General features: G+C 36.7%; 1 protein-coding gene across 1 annotated transcript in view; it reads right to left on the bottom strand.

Annotated features, from left to right (window-relative positions):
* EML6 (echinoderm microtubule associated protein like 6) overlaps window positions 1–17,851 on the bottom strand; it is a 114,449-nt gene that overhangs the window by 48,155 nt on the left and 48,443 nt on the right. The window contains exons 6-12 of the mRNA XM_010288035.1: window positions 14,805–14,940; window positions 10,653–10,854; window positions 7,852–7,989; window positions 4,952–5,208; window positions 4,351–4,563; window positions 3,265–3,432; window positions 2,247–2,353 (exon numbers count right to left, since the gene is read on the bottom strand). Coding sequence (XP_010286337.1) covers window positions 2,247–2,353; window positions 3,265–3,432; window positions 4,351–4,563; window positions 4,952–5,208; window positions 7,852–7,989; window positions 10,653–10,854; window positions 14,805–14,940 — 1,221 coding nt within the window. The remainder of the gene's footprint in view (window positions 1–2,246; window positions 2,354–3,264; window positions 3,433–4,350; window positions 4,564–4,951; window positions 5,209–7,851; window positions 7,990–10,652; window positions 10,855–14,804; window positions 14,941–17,851) is intronic.

Below are 17,851 nucleotides of genomic sequence, written 5' to 3'. Positions count from 1 at the left end.
AAACAGAATATTAGAATTATAATTTTGTAATGCATCTCAAAGTCTAGAATCTTTTCTAGTGCTCCATCCATAACTTCAAATAAAAACCCAAAACCAAACCCAATTATCAGAATAAGATTAATGTTTGTTTCCATGTGCTTTGTAAATTATTTCCTTTAACAAAATGTGAAGTGCAGCTTGCGCTTGGGGTTGTCTCACACTTCCTGCATAACATTCTATTTTAAGCTGCTTCTAGTTTTTTCATGCATTAACTTGCCTGGAATATTGCTGTTTAACTGCGTACAACTATTTTTTCACTCTTAGTTTTTAAACCCAGCCATCCTTTTTGACACACAGGCAGTGTGGGGGAAGATGCTGTCTGATTTGGATACATGTGGAAAATCAGTAGAAGGAGGATGGAAGGAAGAGGATGATAGGACAAGCACTCCAGTGAGACTTGGAGTAAAAGGGAGGGAAGGGAAAAAAATTTGCCCAAAACCTCCGTTTCATTTGGCAAGCACAATAGATCTTTGTAATAAAGAGGTAAAATAAGCTGTTGTCAAAAGGATCTATGTAATTTATTGCAGAATCTAGAAAGTGAGGTGAAAAGACAAAGAATGGCCCTTCGCTAAAGCACGGAACATTAGAGGTGATCCTTCCACATTCTAGAAAGCAGCTCCATGCCAGCCATTAAATCACTCAAATCAACTTGAGCCAAGCTTACTGTGTATTTTCACACTTAGTACAAGATCCCAATTCTGGTCTGAGGAAGTTCTGACCTTTCACCATTGCAACTGATAAGATAACAGGACAGGGTAACAAGTAATATTCTATTCACAACGACAACAGCTTCTGAAAAATCAAGTCCCAGGTGTTTTTAAACAGAAGCAAAAGTCGGAAGACAAACAGCGAAATTTGATGTCAACGCTTCCTTTCCTTCAAAACAGGGATAATAGCACCCTTCCACAAATCACAGACTGTTACCAAGACCAGTGTTTGTGAAACTCTCAGTATCATGAAGGGAATGGAAAGAACCACAGGGAAAATAGTAGTTCTGTCTTCAGAGTAATGTTTGAGCAATGTGCAGTAAAGGCAGCCATGGAATAGCCTGATGAATGAAAAAGGATTGGATAGTTTCTTGTTAAGTGAGAACTAAATATCCCATGCACCAAATGAAGTAGAAGTCCTGCAGAAGTGTGTAATCATCCATGCACCTAAAAAGGGCAAAACTATGTTTTATGACATTTTCTAAACTTCATTTAACTTTGTGACTTAAATCATGATTTCTAATATAATAGTGTGGGTGCAAATTGTTATGACACAGGTTGGGTGAAACCTCACATCAGGGAGCAGCAAGTTAAAACTGCTTTGTAAAAGAAGGGCAGCCAAGAGCTGAGCATGATAACAAACAAGGCCAGGCAAGAAGGTGCCCTCACAGAGAGGGGTGCAGTCCCGCAGTGCCCGAGTGACATGAGCACAGCAGATTTGGTGACTGTAACCCAGTTCAGGCAACAGTCCGCATCACCAGGCAAGCCCATAGTGACAAAGCATAAATCAACAGGGAAACATCAGGTTAAAGAGTGGAGTGGCATACTACCATTCCTGAAAAAAATCAATGCAGTAAAGAATACTTATTTGACTTGTTTTCTTCTTGCGTGGAAGCACTGTATCTTAATTTATCTCAGAACATAGTGGTACTGAAAATAGAAAAAAAATAAAGTGTATTAAGTGATTATTAGAGACCAAGTTTACTTAGTTCCCATAAGCTTGGGCAATTTTAATTCTTGGACACTGTTGTCCTTGGCAATAAGAAAGAATCTGTCAGAAATAGATGTATTGTACAGGCTTCATACTCATTAAGAGCGTTCTGCTTTGACCATGCAGAACTCATACAAAAATTCTGTGAACTGTATTCTACAAACTGGGATTCTAAATTTGATAGGACTGAGGTCTTCTCTAACACCTATCATGAGAATGGGAATAGCAATAAGTTCTCATCCTTAAATTTGTGCTTTTTAAGACTTTTTTTTTATTCTGACATATATTGGTATATACACCAATGCTTTTTTTCCAAACCCTTTTAAATTCTCACATCCAGCTAAAGTGAAGTCTGTTTTTAAGTATATTGGTTGCATAATCAGCTGAATACTGTCAAAACAATTTTCCTAGAGTAGTCTGACGAATTAGCTGCAAACTTCTGCTTATCTTTACTGAATAGTCACGACAAATTGTCAGGTAGTTGGCACAGTCTGTTAATTTTTACTCACCTGGCGATCATAGTTGATTTGAGCTTCCTGCTCAATGTCAGAATCTAACTCTGGCACATCAGATAAATCTGAATCTGATTCTTCACTGTAGGAATCAACACCACCCTCTGCATAAAAAAAAATAAATCAATATATAAACCACATGTAATCACAAGAAAACAGTATGTGATGTTTTTATATAATTTAGACTATATGCAAAGCGGTATTCAACAACTTTGGAAGCTTAAGCAGCTTGTACAAATCATGTGGGCTGACTGAATGCACCAGGTTTCATTTCTGTTTCTCCTGTTTCAATGTCTGGGGCAGAAGGGTGGCAGAGGGAAGGAGAATAACCGAGTAGTACATTTCCATCATCCCAGAGAATTCGGTTTTCTTAACAGGCTTTGGAGTGAAACATACAGAAACAGTAAACAAAAACTCCCATTGTGATCACTGTATTTAAAAAGATTTGCTGTAACATAGGTGTTTTACCAAACTGTGCAGCTCTGGTGTGAATTTTTGCCCTTTTGCTGAAGGGAATCCAATTTTCAGTGGCTGCCACTATGTAGTTCATACGACTTTTGTAGAATATTGTAAGTATCACAAATATAACAAGAAAAAAATTCTAAAGTACAGCTATCACACATACATGTGAATTTGCATTGAAAAGAAAATTAAACAATTCAACCTATGCAGTCAGACTTCTGAGTGCAAGTTAGGTGGATAAGTTTGAAAATCTAGTTTGATCTAGTAATCTTCCTCTAAATGTCTTTTTTCACATGCTTTGACAAATACTACTTGTGTATTCCTAAACATACAATATAGCAGGCTGCAGAAGAGTTTTTTTATGTACCTTGGCTGAAATAAGTGGCTGCTTATGAAATGTAAAATGTCCCAAACTTGCTGAGTATATGTAATTCCACAGAATTATAATAAAAATGTTTTCTGTTCGTTCGGTGGAATTAACAGAAATTTTCCGAGAGTGAGGCATTCTCTGTTGATTTTATTTAATAAATAATGAAGAAGAGATAATTTTTACCTTGTGGAGATGTTTCAAGGATTCCATTTGTTATCCCTTCTGGAATAAATCGCCATTGAAAAACAGAGTGATCAGCACCTCCTGTGCTTAAAAGCCACTGAAAATCATGGGACCAACGGACATTGGTTACATGTGCTGAATGGCCAACATATTTTCTAAATTTAGCTCCTAAAACCAAAAATAGAACTTTTAATATGTCAGAAGAAAAAAAATTAACATGGTAACAAAGTTAGGCTTTTCATGGAAACAGTCTAAACACACTTACGAAAACTGAAAACAAAACAATACTTAAATATTCATATTCTTGATATTCTGATATTACTAATAATTATAAAATAAAAATAAGTGACATGAAATAATATGAACTATCTGTTCACCTCAGTTTTCTGAAAAGCACTTAAATCTTGGCAGGAAGTACCAGATACAGATAGGGTTTAATTTTCACCTTTATGGCCATTACCGCTAATGTGAACTATACACCTGTATTGTGTATTTTACTATACACATAAAATCAAATTCATTCTCAGAAAATATACTGATATGATATCAAATTAAACACTGAAGGTAATGGAAAGCCAAAATATTTTATTTAGCTTTGTTGGCTTTATGTATGGTACGGTGCAAATACTGAGGAAACAATCTGCGTTAAAAGCCCACTACAGATAAAACACATAGATCACACAGAGCTGTACTGACACACGCTAACAGACAGTGAAACCCTACTGAAGTTTCTGAAATGGTTACTGGCATAAATTTGGACAAATTATAGTAGTGCACCTGGTGTTAATACAATTCTGGTGTGATGTAAAGTCCTACTGAATCAGTTTCTGAAAATGTAATATCAAAATGAGCACATGTTGAACTATACATTCTCAACAGTCTGACAAGTAGTACATACGCATTAGCAGGAAATCGCTAGATACATAGAGGGGTAAGGGCTCATCTTTATGTCTGTTACTACTAATATGAATCGTGCATGCACTAATTTGAATTATACAAAACAATCAGAAGCTGCCATTAGAAAATATACTGATATGGTATCAAGGTAAATATTGCATTCTTCAGAAATACAAAACACTATCTTACCTTTCTTTAGGCATGGAAATCTGAATAATTTAACAAGTCCAAAATCATCTCCAGTCACTAGCACCGAGCTGTTGTAATTTCCATCCACAGAGTTGACATCTGTAATGTTGGTATATTTTGGCCAAATTCCATTCACTTCAGATCCTATCACACAGGTCCATGAGGCCCAGTGAATTCCTTTGATCTCATCTTTGCTAGTTACATGCTTCCCAGCTGAAAATGTGCAAGTGAATAATCTGTTTAATCACTTGTTTTTCAGTAAACTCCATTTCTTTTCATCACATTTATCTGTCTATTCTTCTTGGGATTAGTCTTTTAACCTCAATAAATTATAAAGATTCACAATGTCACTTTACATTTGTATAATCTCACATTTGTGGTATTTGATGACATCACACATCTTACAAGTTCTAAGGCAGCTGCACATAAAGATGCTAAAAACATAGTAAAGTGGAAAAACATTACATATTCACATAAGTTCCAGTCAAGAAACTCCGCTTGCAGATGTACTATTTATATCATATTTTTGGTGTTCTTGTCAAATCAACATTGAAGTTGACTTGTTCATAACACTGTAAATTCATAAAGCTTGTAAACTTACACGGCATCTTGTAGAACAGTCTTTCTCCCGCACCATCATTGGTTTGCAAGAATTTACTATCCACAGACCAGTCAATATGAGTTATAAAACTAGAAGATTTGTTGCATTCTCCTATTTTTTTGTATCGCTGAGCAACCGCATAGATATCCACTGGGCCATCATTAGAACCCACAGCCAGGTAAGAGCCATCTGGTGAAAACTTCATTTCATGGATTACTTCTTTTCGGTCTTTAATATGAACTACTTCTGTCATGTCTCTGCAAGAACCAATAGTAAAAATGTGAACTGTAAATTTGTGAACATGCAATCTACAAATATTTAAGACAAATATGAAGATAGATGCACTGAATAATGTATACAACAAAATGCAGATTTCAGAAAAAAAAAAATCCTTTTTTTGAGAAGTTCCTATTGCTTTCATTGGTTATAAGCATATTTTTAAAGCAAAGGTTAGAAACAACTTTACCTGTCAATGATACTCATTGTTCTAGTCACCTAATTTTAGCTGTACAATAGTTAGCCATCTAGTCTAAACTAGACAATTTTTTTTTTTTTTTTAACATAGACAATGGAAAAAGAGTTCCATCTAAAGAGCGATTACCATGTCTCTCACAAGACCATGTTGAAATGGCCTCTAGGAGATACCCATACATTGACTCTTCTTAGAAGACAGGAAAACTGTTTAGATTAGAGGCTAACAATTAGACTGGTAAAGTTAGATATGACCAATCCCCCATGCCAGGACCTCTTAGCTACAGCTTTCGGGGTTCCAGTACCACCACCATCACCCACCAGTGGAAAAACAGACATGGCAATACTTTGCATGTGCCTTTGGAAAAAATCAAGACAGCTATATGTCTAGCTTTCAAAAAAATATTCAATTCTTCCCTATCCAAATTACATTTGCTAGAAATCTCTTTCCTATCCAATCAAGGAACCCAAAACTACAATGCTAGTGAATGCAGACAAAATTTTTGCAAGTAGGTTTCCCCAAATTCTTTGGCTATGAGGAAAAAATTAAAATTAAATTAAAAAAAAAATCTTCCCCTGAGTTGACTGAACAATGAGCCAAGTCTCAGTGCCATCAATTTTGTATTTACAAAGACAATCCATATCAGATTATACTTTTGGGCTGTAAGGAAATTTTGTGAGGAAGTCTTCTGCAGGTGTCATGCTTCTGTTACTCTCTATTTTAAGCTTTTAAAATATTTTTCCTGATTTCTGCTATGATTAAATGATTTAATTTTTTATGATTAATTACTGCTAGCAGCATAAAATTTATGAAAAGACTCAAATTTATTTAAAATTAATAAATTTTGTTAATATATCTTTAAAATGCTGATACATAGTACTAAAGAAGTGCTAAAAGCAGAGTCCTGAAAGGAGAATCATCTGTAACCAAAGACAGAGATTTCTGGGAGATGCCAATATTAATGGAAAGGTTAATATTACAGATGATCAGGATCTTTATAAACTATCGGAATAATTTTGTTAGAAATTTTTCTTAAAATGGTGAAATTCCAAAATGTCAATAACAGTAGAAATCTTGTTGTGAAAATTCTTATTTATTCATAGCCGTTTTGTGTTTAAAAAGTGTTATGGAAAAAAAAAATATTCTGAGCTCTGCCTTATTACTGAAAATTGGTAATATAACTATTCCCTAGCGCTAAATATCGCCACTGAGAAAAGCAGCTAATTCTCTGGATTATTCCATAGATCCAGATCCTTCATGGCCAAGAAAAGGGAGAACAAAGATTCATGTTGCCGAGTACGTGATTCAGGAAACACACCAACAAAACACATTGCCATTGTCCACTTTTCCTGGACCACGGGCTGCAGATTTGATACCCTGTCAGAAGATCCATCACAGAAAAGGAAGAGATGGAGAAGCAAATGAATCCAGGGACACTCTTGCGGAATAATGCTAGGTTTATCATGGTTTATCATTATCAGTCTCCAGCAGCTGAATCATGAACAGTGTTAAGTATCAGGAAAATTAGCAAAGACAAGATTACTGTGAGACAAAGATGATTAACTTCTTTAGAAAAATACTAGTCTTTGAAAAGGGTTTTATATTAATATGAACAGATCATTTAAGTTTTGTGAAAGTCATTAAAGCAGTACATTACAGGGGTTTCCACAGATCTTCCATCGATTACAGGCTTTCCTCTCTTATCAGCTAGTAGTTCAAAGTATTATAAGTATATGCTTACCAAACATACGGAGTAATGTTAAGGAAGAGGTAAACTCTTCCAACTAACAATTAAAATAGCCTTCGTGTTTTGAAATCGCGCTATTTTGTTTGGCGCTCTCACTCTATGGCCAGTTTTGTGTTTCACCTGCTTTACTGTGTCTTCCATAATAGTATTTCACACAGAAAAGGCGTACTGCATACGATGCATTCATGTAAAAAAAGACTTGACATCTAATTTGAAAAATAGAATTTACATATATCTTGCAAATACTTAAGAACATCTTTCAACCACTGATTATTTTGCATAATATCCATTCTTGCATCTGGCAGGAAATTAACCATATGATCACGGAGATTCCTCTCAAAACTGTTATCTCTGTTATGCACATTTCTTGTCACAAAATATCTGTAGAATTTCAGAAGAAATAAAGGAAAAAAGCCAAGTTTGAAAAATCTTAAATTTCATAACATTATTACTAAGAGCTAATATTTTTAATTAAATAAAGCATAATTTCCAAACTACCACCTTTTAAAACACCAAGTGATATTACAGAAGCATATGCTCAATTTTTACTGTTTCTTTCTGATAAAATACACAATAATTTTTCCTTTTTATAGGAATGAAAGTCTTTATAATATGGTCTTGAGTTACTCGGGGGGAAAAAAAAACTAATAACGTGAGAAACTAACGTAAGATTTTTCTCACCGTACTCGAAGAACAATGAAGGAGCCATCCTTCATTCCAAGTGCTAACTGTGATCCATCAGGACTGAAAGACACACTCCGCACTGCTTCTTCCATATTACAACGAGCTATCAAGGCATGGTCAGCAAGACTCCATAATCTGCATTAAAGGCAATTGAAAGCAGCAGGAGATTTTTCTTGACCGCACAATATTTCAATATCATCAAGAGTAAAAACAAAAAGTCTAACTCAATTGGTAAAGGCCCACTTGCATGGCCACTCCTTATATTAAAATTTTATAATGTATTGAGTTCCTTTTCAACCATGGAATGAAGATAATGTCACTGACTTGAGCTTAAAGAATTGAAGAGGAAGCAGGCAGCTTTTCTAGTTGATATACTTTTGAAGTTTAAAATGTAGGAAACCTGTATGTGGCTAGAGTCTTCTCTCAGATGTGCTAGGGAAAATCTACAGTAATTCCTCTTAACCCTACAGAGGTCCTTCTCATTTAGACAGCTCACTTAGACACGAGAATATAATCTGGCCCACCAAATACTTTTATTTGTGAAACAATTTAGATTTATATTATATAGCCACTCTTTTCAAAGGAACGCGAAACCAAATACTATGAAAAATTACACAATGAACAGCAATAGAGAAACATTCCCGTCAATGCAATTTTATTATGGAAAAAGAACATGTAAGAAAATCCTTTTGTGTATCTTTTTTATCTTAATGAAAATATTTATAGATTTCACTGAAATTCCTCACATGAAGCATTCTATTAAAAAAAAAAACACCACTAAAACAACCAGTGTCTGAACGAGAATTCAAATCCTACATTCTCTAGTGCCTAAACAGCTAAATGGATGTGTGATGTAGTGCAGTAAAATACCCATAATGTTAACAAATGCACATTTTATAGAATGCTAATGTTCAAAGGCATCAGTAATCTAATAATAACTATGACAATAATAATCATAAGAGCACCACTAATTAAGGCTTTATGTGCACAAGAGCACGCTTGCACAGTCATAGAGGGGCACAAGTTTGTTCCAAGCACACTTTGAGTCAGCGGTACATTACCCAGTTCCATGCCAGAGCTGAATTACCATGCTAACCAAGAGATGAGTCCAAGATAACAAATCCAGAGTCTTAGCACAGTTTATTAGCTTGAGGGCAAGTACAATGCTAATCCCAGCTTTGTATCTCTTGTTTCAGAACTGGCTTGCATCCTGCCAGAATGCAGGTAGTGTGAATTTGTGCCTGTCTATAAAAACTGTGCAGACAAACCCAAGCAGAAGAGACTATCCATGCGTTTTATAAACTGAAATAATATTAATGTGTAGGAAACAGGGAGATAACATGACTGTAGTGAACAACTGGCAGTTTTGTTAGTTTCACAACTAACAAACTTGTTAGTTTGGATTTTAATTATGATTAGAAAGAGATGAAGGATGGCAGGAATAGGAAATCAGTACAAGTAAAAACATAGAAAGGAAAGGGAAAAAGAAATTCCATCTGACCAGCAAGCTTCAAGGCAGAGATGAATCATAATGTGGGACCTGAAGAAGCATAAATTAAAAGCTGTATCTATGGTAGGAGATTGATTTTTCCCATTGAAATATGGCCAAATGGTAGAATCCACATGTATGGTTCTGAAATAGTTGACTAGTAGTGCATAAACACTGTTTTGTAACTGCTTGGGGTTGATTTGAAAATATGCAATTAAATTATCTATATAAGATGAAAAGCAATCATCATCCAGCTGACATAGGGTTGGAGAAAAACCTGATGGAGGGGTTAGAAATTAGGATAGTAGGGTCAGGAGAAACTGCTAATGAGGACATTAGGGGAATCAGAGCTTGGGAAACCAAGCTGTCATGAACCCCATTGTATGCGCTGTTCTGCCAGGGCAGAACCATAATTTGAGGACTCAGGAGACTGACATAACAAAACCCGGCCTCCCAAAAATCTCTCCAGTCCCCATGGGTGGCTTTGGCAGTCAGGAAAATCTCAATCTCTTTAATCACAGGTAAATAACTAGTAACAATAAGCAGTGTCCATGCCCAGTTGAGATAACACACAACAGCTGCGTGGGTATGGGAGTACATCCACTATAATGAGAATCTTAGCTTAACCTCCAAACTTCACAGCGAAGTCTTACAAAGCATATTAAAATTGTTTAGGTTTCTTCAGAGGCTTATCAGTTTGCCAAATTTTAACAGGGACAGGAAAAGAAACTTCCTTGACTTTGTGACAGCTTCCACAAATATGTGTACAAAACTTCAAATCTCTGCTACAAAGGCTTGAGTCACAAGTGCTACAACCAAACATCTGAAGGATATTTTCCATTGGGGTAAACAAGTGCATTTTCATTAATCTCATTTTGCGGCATTTCAACTGAATTGGTTTTAGATCAGATTTTCCAAACACTCATGGCTGAATCAGATATCTGTTGTGTAAAACATTGGTCAAAGGTATTTCGATTTTAGGCTTGTTGTATATTATTAGCAGAAGAGAAGTACAAGGTGACCACTCTCCATTTAGATACCTACACCTGTTGTTCAGACAGTAATGAATTAGTACTTAAAGCACAGTATATAAATCTAGCATGTTTTCAACACAAATTCCGATTACTTTCACATGATGTGTGAAGCCCAAATAAAAGCTGCTAAGAAAAACATTGAAAAAAAAGTTGTCCTGATGGAGGCTTAACATAAGGCCAGAAAAGAAACTAATTACAAATATGTCAAATTGAGATTGGTTAAAAATGATGTGTACATGAATGAATAGAAAAAAAAAAGTAAGATCTAGCCTTACCGTACAGATCGATCATCACTGCCTGTGACTGCTAAAGGCTTCTTTGGATGGACTGCCAGGGCCCAGAGCTCCCCTTCACAATGACCCTGCATGATCAGCATGGGTTTATCTCTCTCTCTTACTAGCACCTCAAATATTTCACTGTCCTGTGTCCCCGCTAAAAGTCTGTCTGCTTTCCAACAGACACTTCGGATGGACAAACCTGACAGGGGACAGAATAATCTTGGATTAACGGCAATGATGAGACAAAGTGATAGTACAGCAAAGACCATTAAAACTTCAAGAGTTAATTTATAGCAACTATTATACTTTGACACTGAAGTCTTAGAATACATCACAGATGATTAAATCTCAAAACAGTTCTGTTAAGTTATCTCCATTTGACAGAAAAAGAGAAGGCTCAAGCCTTGGAAAATGCTGAGTATCTAATATTTCTGCTGCCAGTTTCTCAAGGGATCAAGCTCTTATCCTTTGCATAAACCTTGGGAATTTACTTTAAAAAACAATTCAATTTCACATGATTTAAAGATCTAAATTTTAGATTGGGCAAGGTTCCCGTGACTGAAGTTGGTTTTATTCGTTTTTTTAGTAGTTTACTGTTTTGCACATTTAAATAAAATGTTGAATGAAATTTTAATGGTGAATTTAAATGGTTTGTGCCCATGTTATCACACGTCTCTATTTTTGTCCCCACTGGTTATCACCAAAAAAACCACAAAACCAAAACAACCAACCCCAAACCAAAAATGAACAGAACCTTGCTTTGCATAGCTTTCAGAGAGCCTGATCTTATTCCACAAATCTGACCCTAACCTTGCAGCAAGAATTTTACTAACCACTTAAAAATACCCTCTTAACAGGCTGAGCAATTTGATAGCATTCTGCGGCGTTTGTGTTTTCTGTTCCTGTATAAGAAAATTAAATGGGTCTAGATGCTGTGATATGTAAACAAATAAAAAAACCCATTTATCATGTAGTCAAGGTCAATCACATCATCATTTCAACATCTTTTGGAACCAAATACACAATGCAATTAACTACTGGTCACATAAATAAAATATATTGTAGGCATTTTGTGTCATTTCTTGAGAAGAGCAAATTAATCTTCATTTATTGTCCATTTCCAGTACCTTTTAATTCTGACAATGTCATTTTGTGACTTAGCTAAAATTCTACTCAACCTTTGACTTACATCATCTTCTTGATAAACACTAAAGGCCATACAAGGAATGAAGTTCAGATGTTAAGTGGAAAATGGGTATTAAGTTTTAGAAAGCAAAGTACATATTTTGATGCGGGAAAGGTAATGTTTTCTGTGATGTACTGCATGTAAAGATTAGCCATTATCAGATTTTTTTACTAATATACATGTATATTTAAATATAAAAGCCAAGCCTATGATCAGATTGTTAATGGTGATGCATTGCATTTAAAAAGTCAACTGATGAATGAGTATATATGGGGTGCACGGGGAAGTCAGTCTTCCTGACAGCCTAGAAAGACATTTTAATTTTAAAAGCTGATGCCTTTGCAAACTGCTTTGGAACAAGTAATTGGAAAGGAGGGACAGAAGGTCATAGGTAAGCAGTTAAGGCTACCACCATTGCTTGAAGTTATGTATGTGCTTAAATTAATCAGTGCCATTGACGTAACTGAAAATGAAACAAAATTTCCACAGGCTGTTAGTAGCAAGCACTAAATGGAAGCGATCATCAGTGGATGACACGAGACAGAAACAGCAGAAAAGGACAGAGACATAACAGGAACATCGTGGGCAAGAGTTGTATCACACTGAAAGAACACAGAGAAGAAACCCTGAAATGTGAAAAAGAGAAAAAAATTTAAAAATATGGTGACAGCGTACAAGCGCAGGCTTAGGTTTTATGACCTGCAGTCATCCCCAAGGTCCTCATTTTTTATAGCTGTAGTGAAACCAGCAGTCCCACCACACTTTTCACAGATACGTCATGATGTCTTTTTACTTAGTCTCAATGATTATGCTCATGGGCACACCATCTCTGACAAAATTTTGCAGACTTGCTTAAGTCAGATTCTTGCCATCCAAGACGACAATCTTTTTATTTTGACAAACAAACATAAACCTGAAGGATTTAAATGCTTTCAAGACAAGATTTGGACAGTGTTCTAGTTTTAGTTTTTAGAAATCGATGAATTTACCAAATTTTTCAAGTTTGTTATCATTTACATACAAGTCTAAATGGCAACTCAATTCACTTTGGAAAAATTAATTTTTTTTTACTATTTTTGCCAAGTAAGAAGATAGCAAAACCTTCTACTGACTCTCTCAGCCCCATAGCTGTGGTTACAGTGCCTGGTTCTACTCAGCTGCTCTCATCTTTATATTCTGTATCTTGTAGCATTTAAGAGATGGTAGAAATAACAGCATCAAGTTAGGATCACTCCATAGCATGTCTGATGAGACTTCACCTTCAATAAGCCCTTCCTTGATTTAACTTCCATCAAGATCAAAATTTCTTCTTAGGCAACCTGTGTAAAGATAGCTAGGTGCTTTCTGCAGATAATCTGCTAGAAGACGACACCTTTATGAATACATTACAGCTCTGTAATGTAAGTTATAATTTTCAAGTAATAATTTTCCACAGAAGACAACTACAGTTGTAATTAAAATTAATACTTAATTAAAAGTAACTGAAGTCATCTGAAGTCTGTTTTGCATTGAGAGTGGACACATCCCACGCAGCAGTAAGAGCAAAACCAATTGTTTCTACTCTGGTCTCACAAATACGTGGGATAAGGCTCCCTCTCAGAATCATTTCACAAAAAACCAAGGAGGTTGAAGATGCATGTTTAGCGTGTGAGCACTGCTTTCTCCGCGTTTCCCTTCATATATGTTATTTTGACTTTTATTAGGAACAGATGGCCTGCAAGACTGGTATTAGCCAGAGTGATCTAATCCACATGTACAGGCTTATTTCTCCACAATTTTTAGAAAGTGGTTTCTAAATTGATCAAAACTGCTGTAAATGTTCATAAGGTACTGCTATTGTTTTCTAGAAATCAATGCTAAACATGTATATTTCAAGACTCTGGCTGCAAAAAACTACCTAAAGACAGAACTACAGAGCAAAGGAACTACTGGTTGGGTGTATCTGACAACTTTTTTGAGGGCTAAATTCCGTGAGTTTACACTGCAGTAAGGCCCACTGGTGGAGCAGTGCTCATCCAAGGTTGTTGGCAGCTTGCTTGTGGGATGAGCCTAGGTATTGCAAACCTATCAATTTTACAAGTATTACAATCATCAGCTGATCTGGTTTAAGTAAGATGAAAAATAAACAGAACAAGCTTGTTACTAGATCACAGGCCAAATTACCCATAATTGAGAAAGAAAATTTTATCCTTCTTAGTGGCCTCTTGACTATTCCAATCGTAATTTTATACAAAAACTAGGTCTAAAAACATTAGCTAAGAAGTAGGGGAAATTCACACTAACCGTTACAAAGTTGGCTGCCAAAAGTATAAAAAGCCTACTTCAAACCAGCAAACAGACTGCTATGCTTTCAATCCAAATGGATGTGTAGAACTTCTGGAAGAGTAAAACCTTGATAAAGCATGCATTATGATCTATGGGAGATTATAAGTGCCCTGAGAGGCTAATCGTAAAATAAAGCGATGACTAAGGTCATAGGAAGCATGATTAGGTTCAACAAATATGATGGTCAAGAATTTAATAACATTCCCTCTATTACATATGCCAAGAGCTACCATTCCAAATGAACCTAGTGGAGTGCTCAGATGCTCAGCAACTTTGAATATTGGGTTCCAGAAATCTCATTTAATTAAATGAATTCCAATTAAGGTAAAGATTGGCTAACCTCATTCTCCTATCTTTTTGCGTTTAATTAGTTTTTACTTATCTTCCTGTATTTGCACGGTGGGGAGCAGCAACTATAAGCATCCCTCTGTTGATGCTACGAAACATGGAAAACTCTTAAGCTACATCAGGCTACATCATTGTCAGAATAAAAAAGGAATACAAATCTCAAAAGTAAATACAGTCATTAAGTAAAAAAAAAAAACAGCAGTGTGCAGAGACATTTATGCTTCAAATTAAATTGTGTCATAATCCATTATCTAGATGTGTGAAAAAGCATTAAAGTAATAGCTCATTACCTTTGTATCCTTGTTCAGTCTCCCTGAGATCAATTTTAGTAATTGGTTTGAAATCAGTGTCCCATAACCGAATGCAACCATCTCTCCCTCCAGTGGCAAAACCTTCCTCACAAGCATACATACTAAAAATTCCAGCCTGTTAACCAATAGTATAACAAGTTTTAAAGTTCTTTACAATCGATTTAAACACACAAAGCAAATGTTTTTGAACAGACTCTTGTTAAAGGCTAGAAACTGCTAGGCAGTAAAATGTTGTCCACCCAGAAAGCAAACCAGCAAACACAGGGGGATACTTTTATTTCAAGTGCTCCCACTTCAGTGATTTACTTAGAATTTTCTTGTACAAATAGCAGTGATATAGCCTATTCACAGAACTTTAAATTTGTTTTTGTTCATATTATTGTAAGGACTACTAAAGAAATAAAGGAACACTTAAAATAAATAGTTACCCAGAATAAACAAAAACAAGCAAACAAGCAATACAAATATTCTTACAGGTGTGGAGATGATTGAGACATTCTTTCATGAATTCAGTTCAGACATCATTTGGAATCTGACAGGAACTGAGAGAGTGTCAATTCATTCTCTTTGTTGAAAGACCAGTTTCTATTACAGTTTGAATTTCTTCATTTTTGAAAATGGCTCATTATTGATGACTGTGCTGTACTACACTGTAATATCCCATGGAATGCCTGCTGATTCAGTATTTTATTAGGAAAACCTCTCAGTTAAGAGACAAGCTGAACTGCATAGAAATTAATACAATGAAAAGAAGAACTCTGTTTTCAAAGTGGCCTTGTTCAATGTCTTAATAAATTAGTATTTCTAAAAATTAATTACATAAATATTATAAATTGTGTGAGAGAATGCATATTAGCCATGGCAAACCCCATAATTTATAAAGATGAAACAGAACACATTATATAGAAAGAAATTATATTTAATCGTTCTAATGAATCTAAATAAAATTCTGCAAATATACTACCGGGGTTTATTGTTTGCCAAAGGTATTTCCATGTTATTGTAGTTGCACAGAACCACAACCTGACAATTACACAGTCATTCTGCAGGTAAGATATCCCACTGATTTAAGTCTGACTGGTCTCATAAATTAGGGATTACTTCCACAAATAACAATTACTCTTCTGAACACTCAGATCTAATTTGAAGAGCTACTAAGAATCCTGATGCACTGTGAACATAGCTAATTTTGGGAGGTCAGAAAAAACTGTTAAGTTTGCAGTGCTCTTTCTAGAAGAAAACTGTAGTAACAACTGATAGATTTCATATCACTCTTCTAACAAAAATACTCGTTTCCTTTTCAAAAAAATCCATGCTAGAACGCCGTTAGCCACAGTCATATTCAAAATAGGAATACTCAAATACATTTGAAACAAGACATGAAAATCCTACAGTGTCTTTACTGCAACAACAACAGAGACATTCACAAGGAGAAAATTAGAAGGGCCAAAGCCAACTAGAACTTAATCTGGCTATTGCTGTAAAAGACAATAAAAATGTTTCTATAGATACATTAGTAACAAAAGGAGGACTAAGGAGAATCTCCACCCTTTATTGGATGCGGGGAGGGAAACATGGTGACAAAGGACAAGGAAAAGGCAAAAAAATGCCACCTTTGGCTCAGTCTTCAATAAGACCAGTTGTTCTCCAGGTACACAGCCCCCTAAGCTGGAAGACAGGGATGGGGAGCTGCATGAAGCCTCCATAATACAACGGGAAATGGTTAGTGACCTGCTACACCACTTAGGCACACACAAGTCTATGGGGCTGGATGGGATCCACCCAAGGGTATCAAGGGAGCTGGTGAAAGTGCTCACCAAGCCACTTTCCATTGTCTATCAGCATTCCTGGCTAACTGGGGAGGTCCCAGTTGACTGGAGGTTAGCAAATGTGACACCCATCTACATGAAGGGCTGGAAGGAGGATCCAGGAAACTACAGGCCTGGCAGTCTGACCTCGGTGCTGGGAAAGGTTATGGAGGAGACTATCTTGAGTCCCATCACACAGCATGTACAGGACAACCAGCTGATCAGGCCCAGTCAACATAGGTTTATGAAAGGCAGGTCCTGCTTGACCAACCTGATCTCCTTCTATGACAAGGTGACCTGCTTAGTGGATGAGGGCAATGCTGTGGATGTTGTCTGCCCAGACTTCAGCAAAGCCTTTGACACCATTTCCCACAGCATTCTTCTGGAAAAACTGGCTGCTCATGGCTTGTATGGGTGTGCTCTTCGCTGTGTAAAAGAATGGCTGGATGGCTGGGCCCAAAGAGTTGTGGTGAATGGAGTTAAATCCAGTTGGCAGCCAGTCACAACTGGAGTTCCCCAGGGCTCAGTATTGGAGCCAGTTCTATTTAATACCTTTATCAATGATCTGGACGAGGGGATCAAGTACATCCTTAGTAAGTCTGCAGATGACACCAAGTTGGGCAGGAGCGTCGATCTGCTGGAGAGCAGGAAGGTTCTACAGGAGGATGTCAACAGGGTGGATTGATAGCCTGAGGCCAACTGTATGAGGTTTAACAAGGCTCAGTGCTGGGTCCTGCGCTTGGGTCACAATAACCCCACGCAACACTACAGGTTTGGGGAGGAGTGGCTGGAGAGCTGCCCAGCGGAAAGGGACCTAGAGGTGTTGGTCAACAGCCATGTGAACATGAGCCATCAGTGTGCCCAGGTGGCCAAGAAGGCCAACAGCATCCTGGCCTGTATCAGCAATAGTGTGGCCAGCAGGAGTAGGGCAGTGATTGTGCCCCTGTACTCGGCACTGGTGAGGCCGTACCTCGAATCCTGCATTCAGTTTTGGGCCCCTCACTACAAGAAGCGCATCGAGTTGCTGGAGCTTGTCCAAAGGAGGACAACAAAGCTGGTGAAGGGTCTAGAGCACAATTCTATAGATTTAGTGCTCAATTCAATAGATTCTATGAATCTATACATTTACTATACTAGACTGGCTAGAAATGCTAACACAATCCCCTTTCTCTCTGTAATTATAAGCGCTCCAAATTGGGGGGGGGGGGGGGGGGGGGG

This window comes from Phaethon lepturus, unplaced genomic scaffold (genome assembly GCF_000687285.1).
Source record: "Phaethon lepturus isolate BGI_N335 unplaced genomic scaffold, ASM68728v1 scaffold3795, whole genome shotgun sequence".
Classification (NCBI taxonomy): Eukaryota; Metazoa; Chordata; class Aves; order Phaethontiformes; family Phaethontidae; genus Phaethon; species Phaethon lepturus.
The sequence above is the reverse complement of the archived record's forward strand: the minus strand, read 5'-3'. Positions and strand labels throughout refer to the sequence as shown.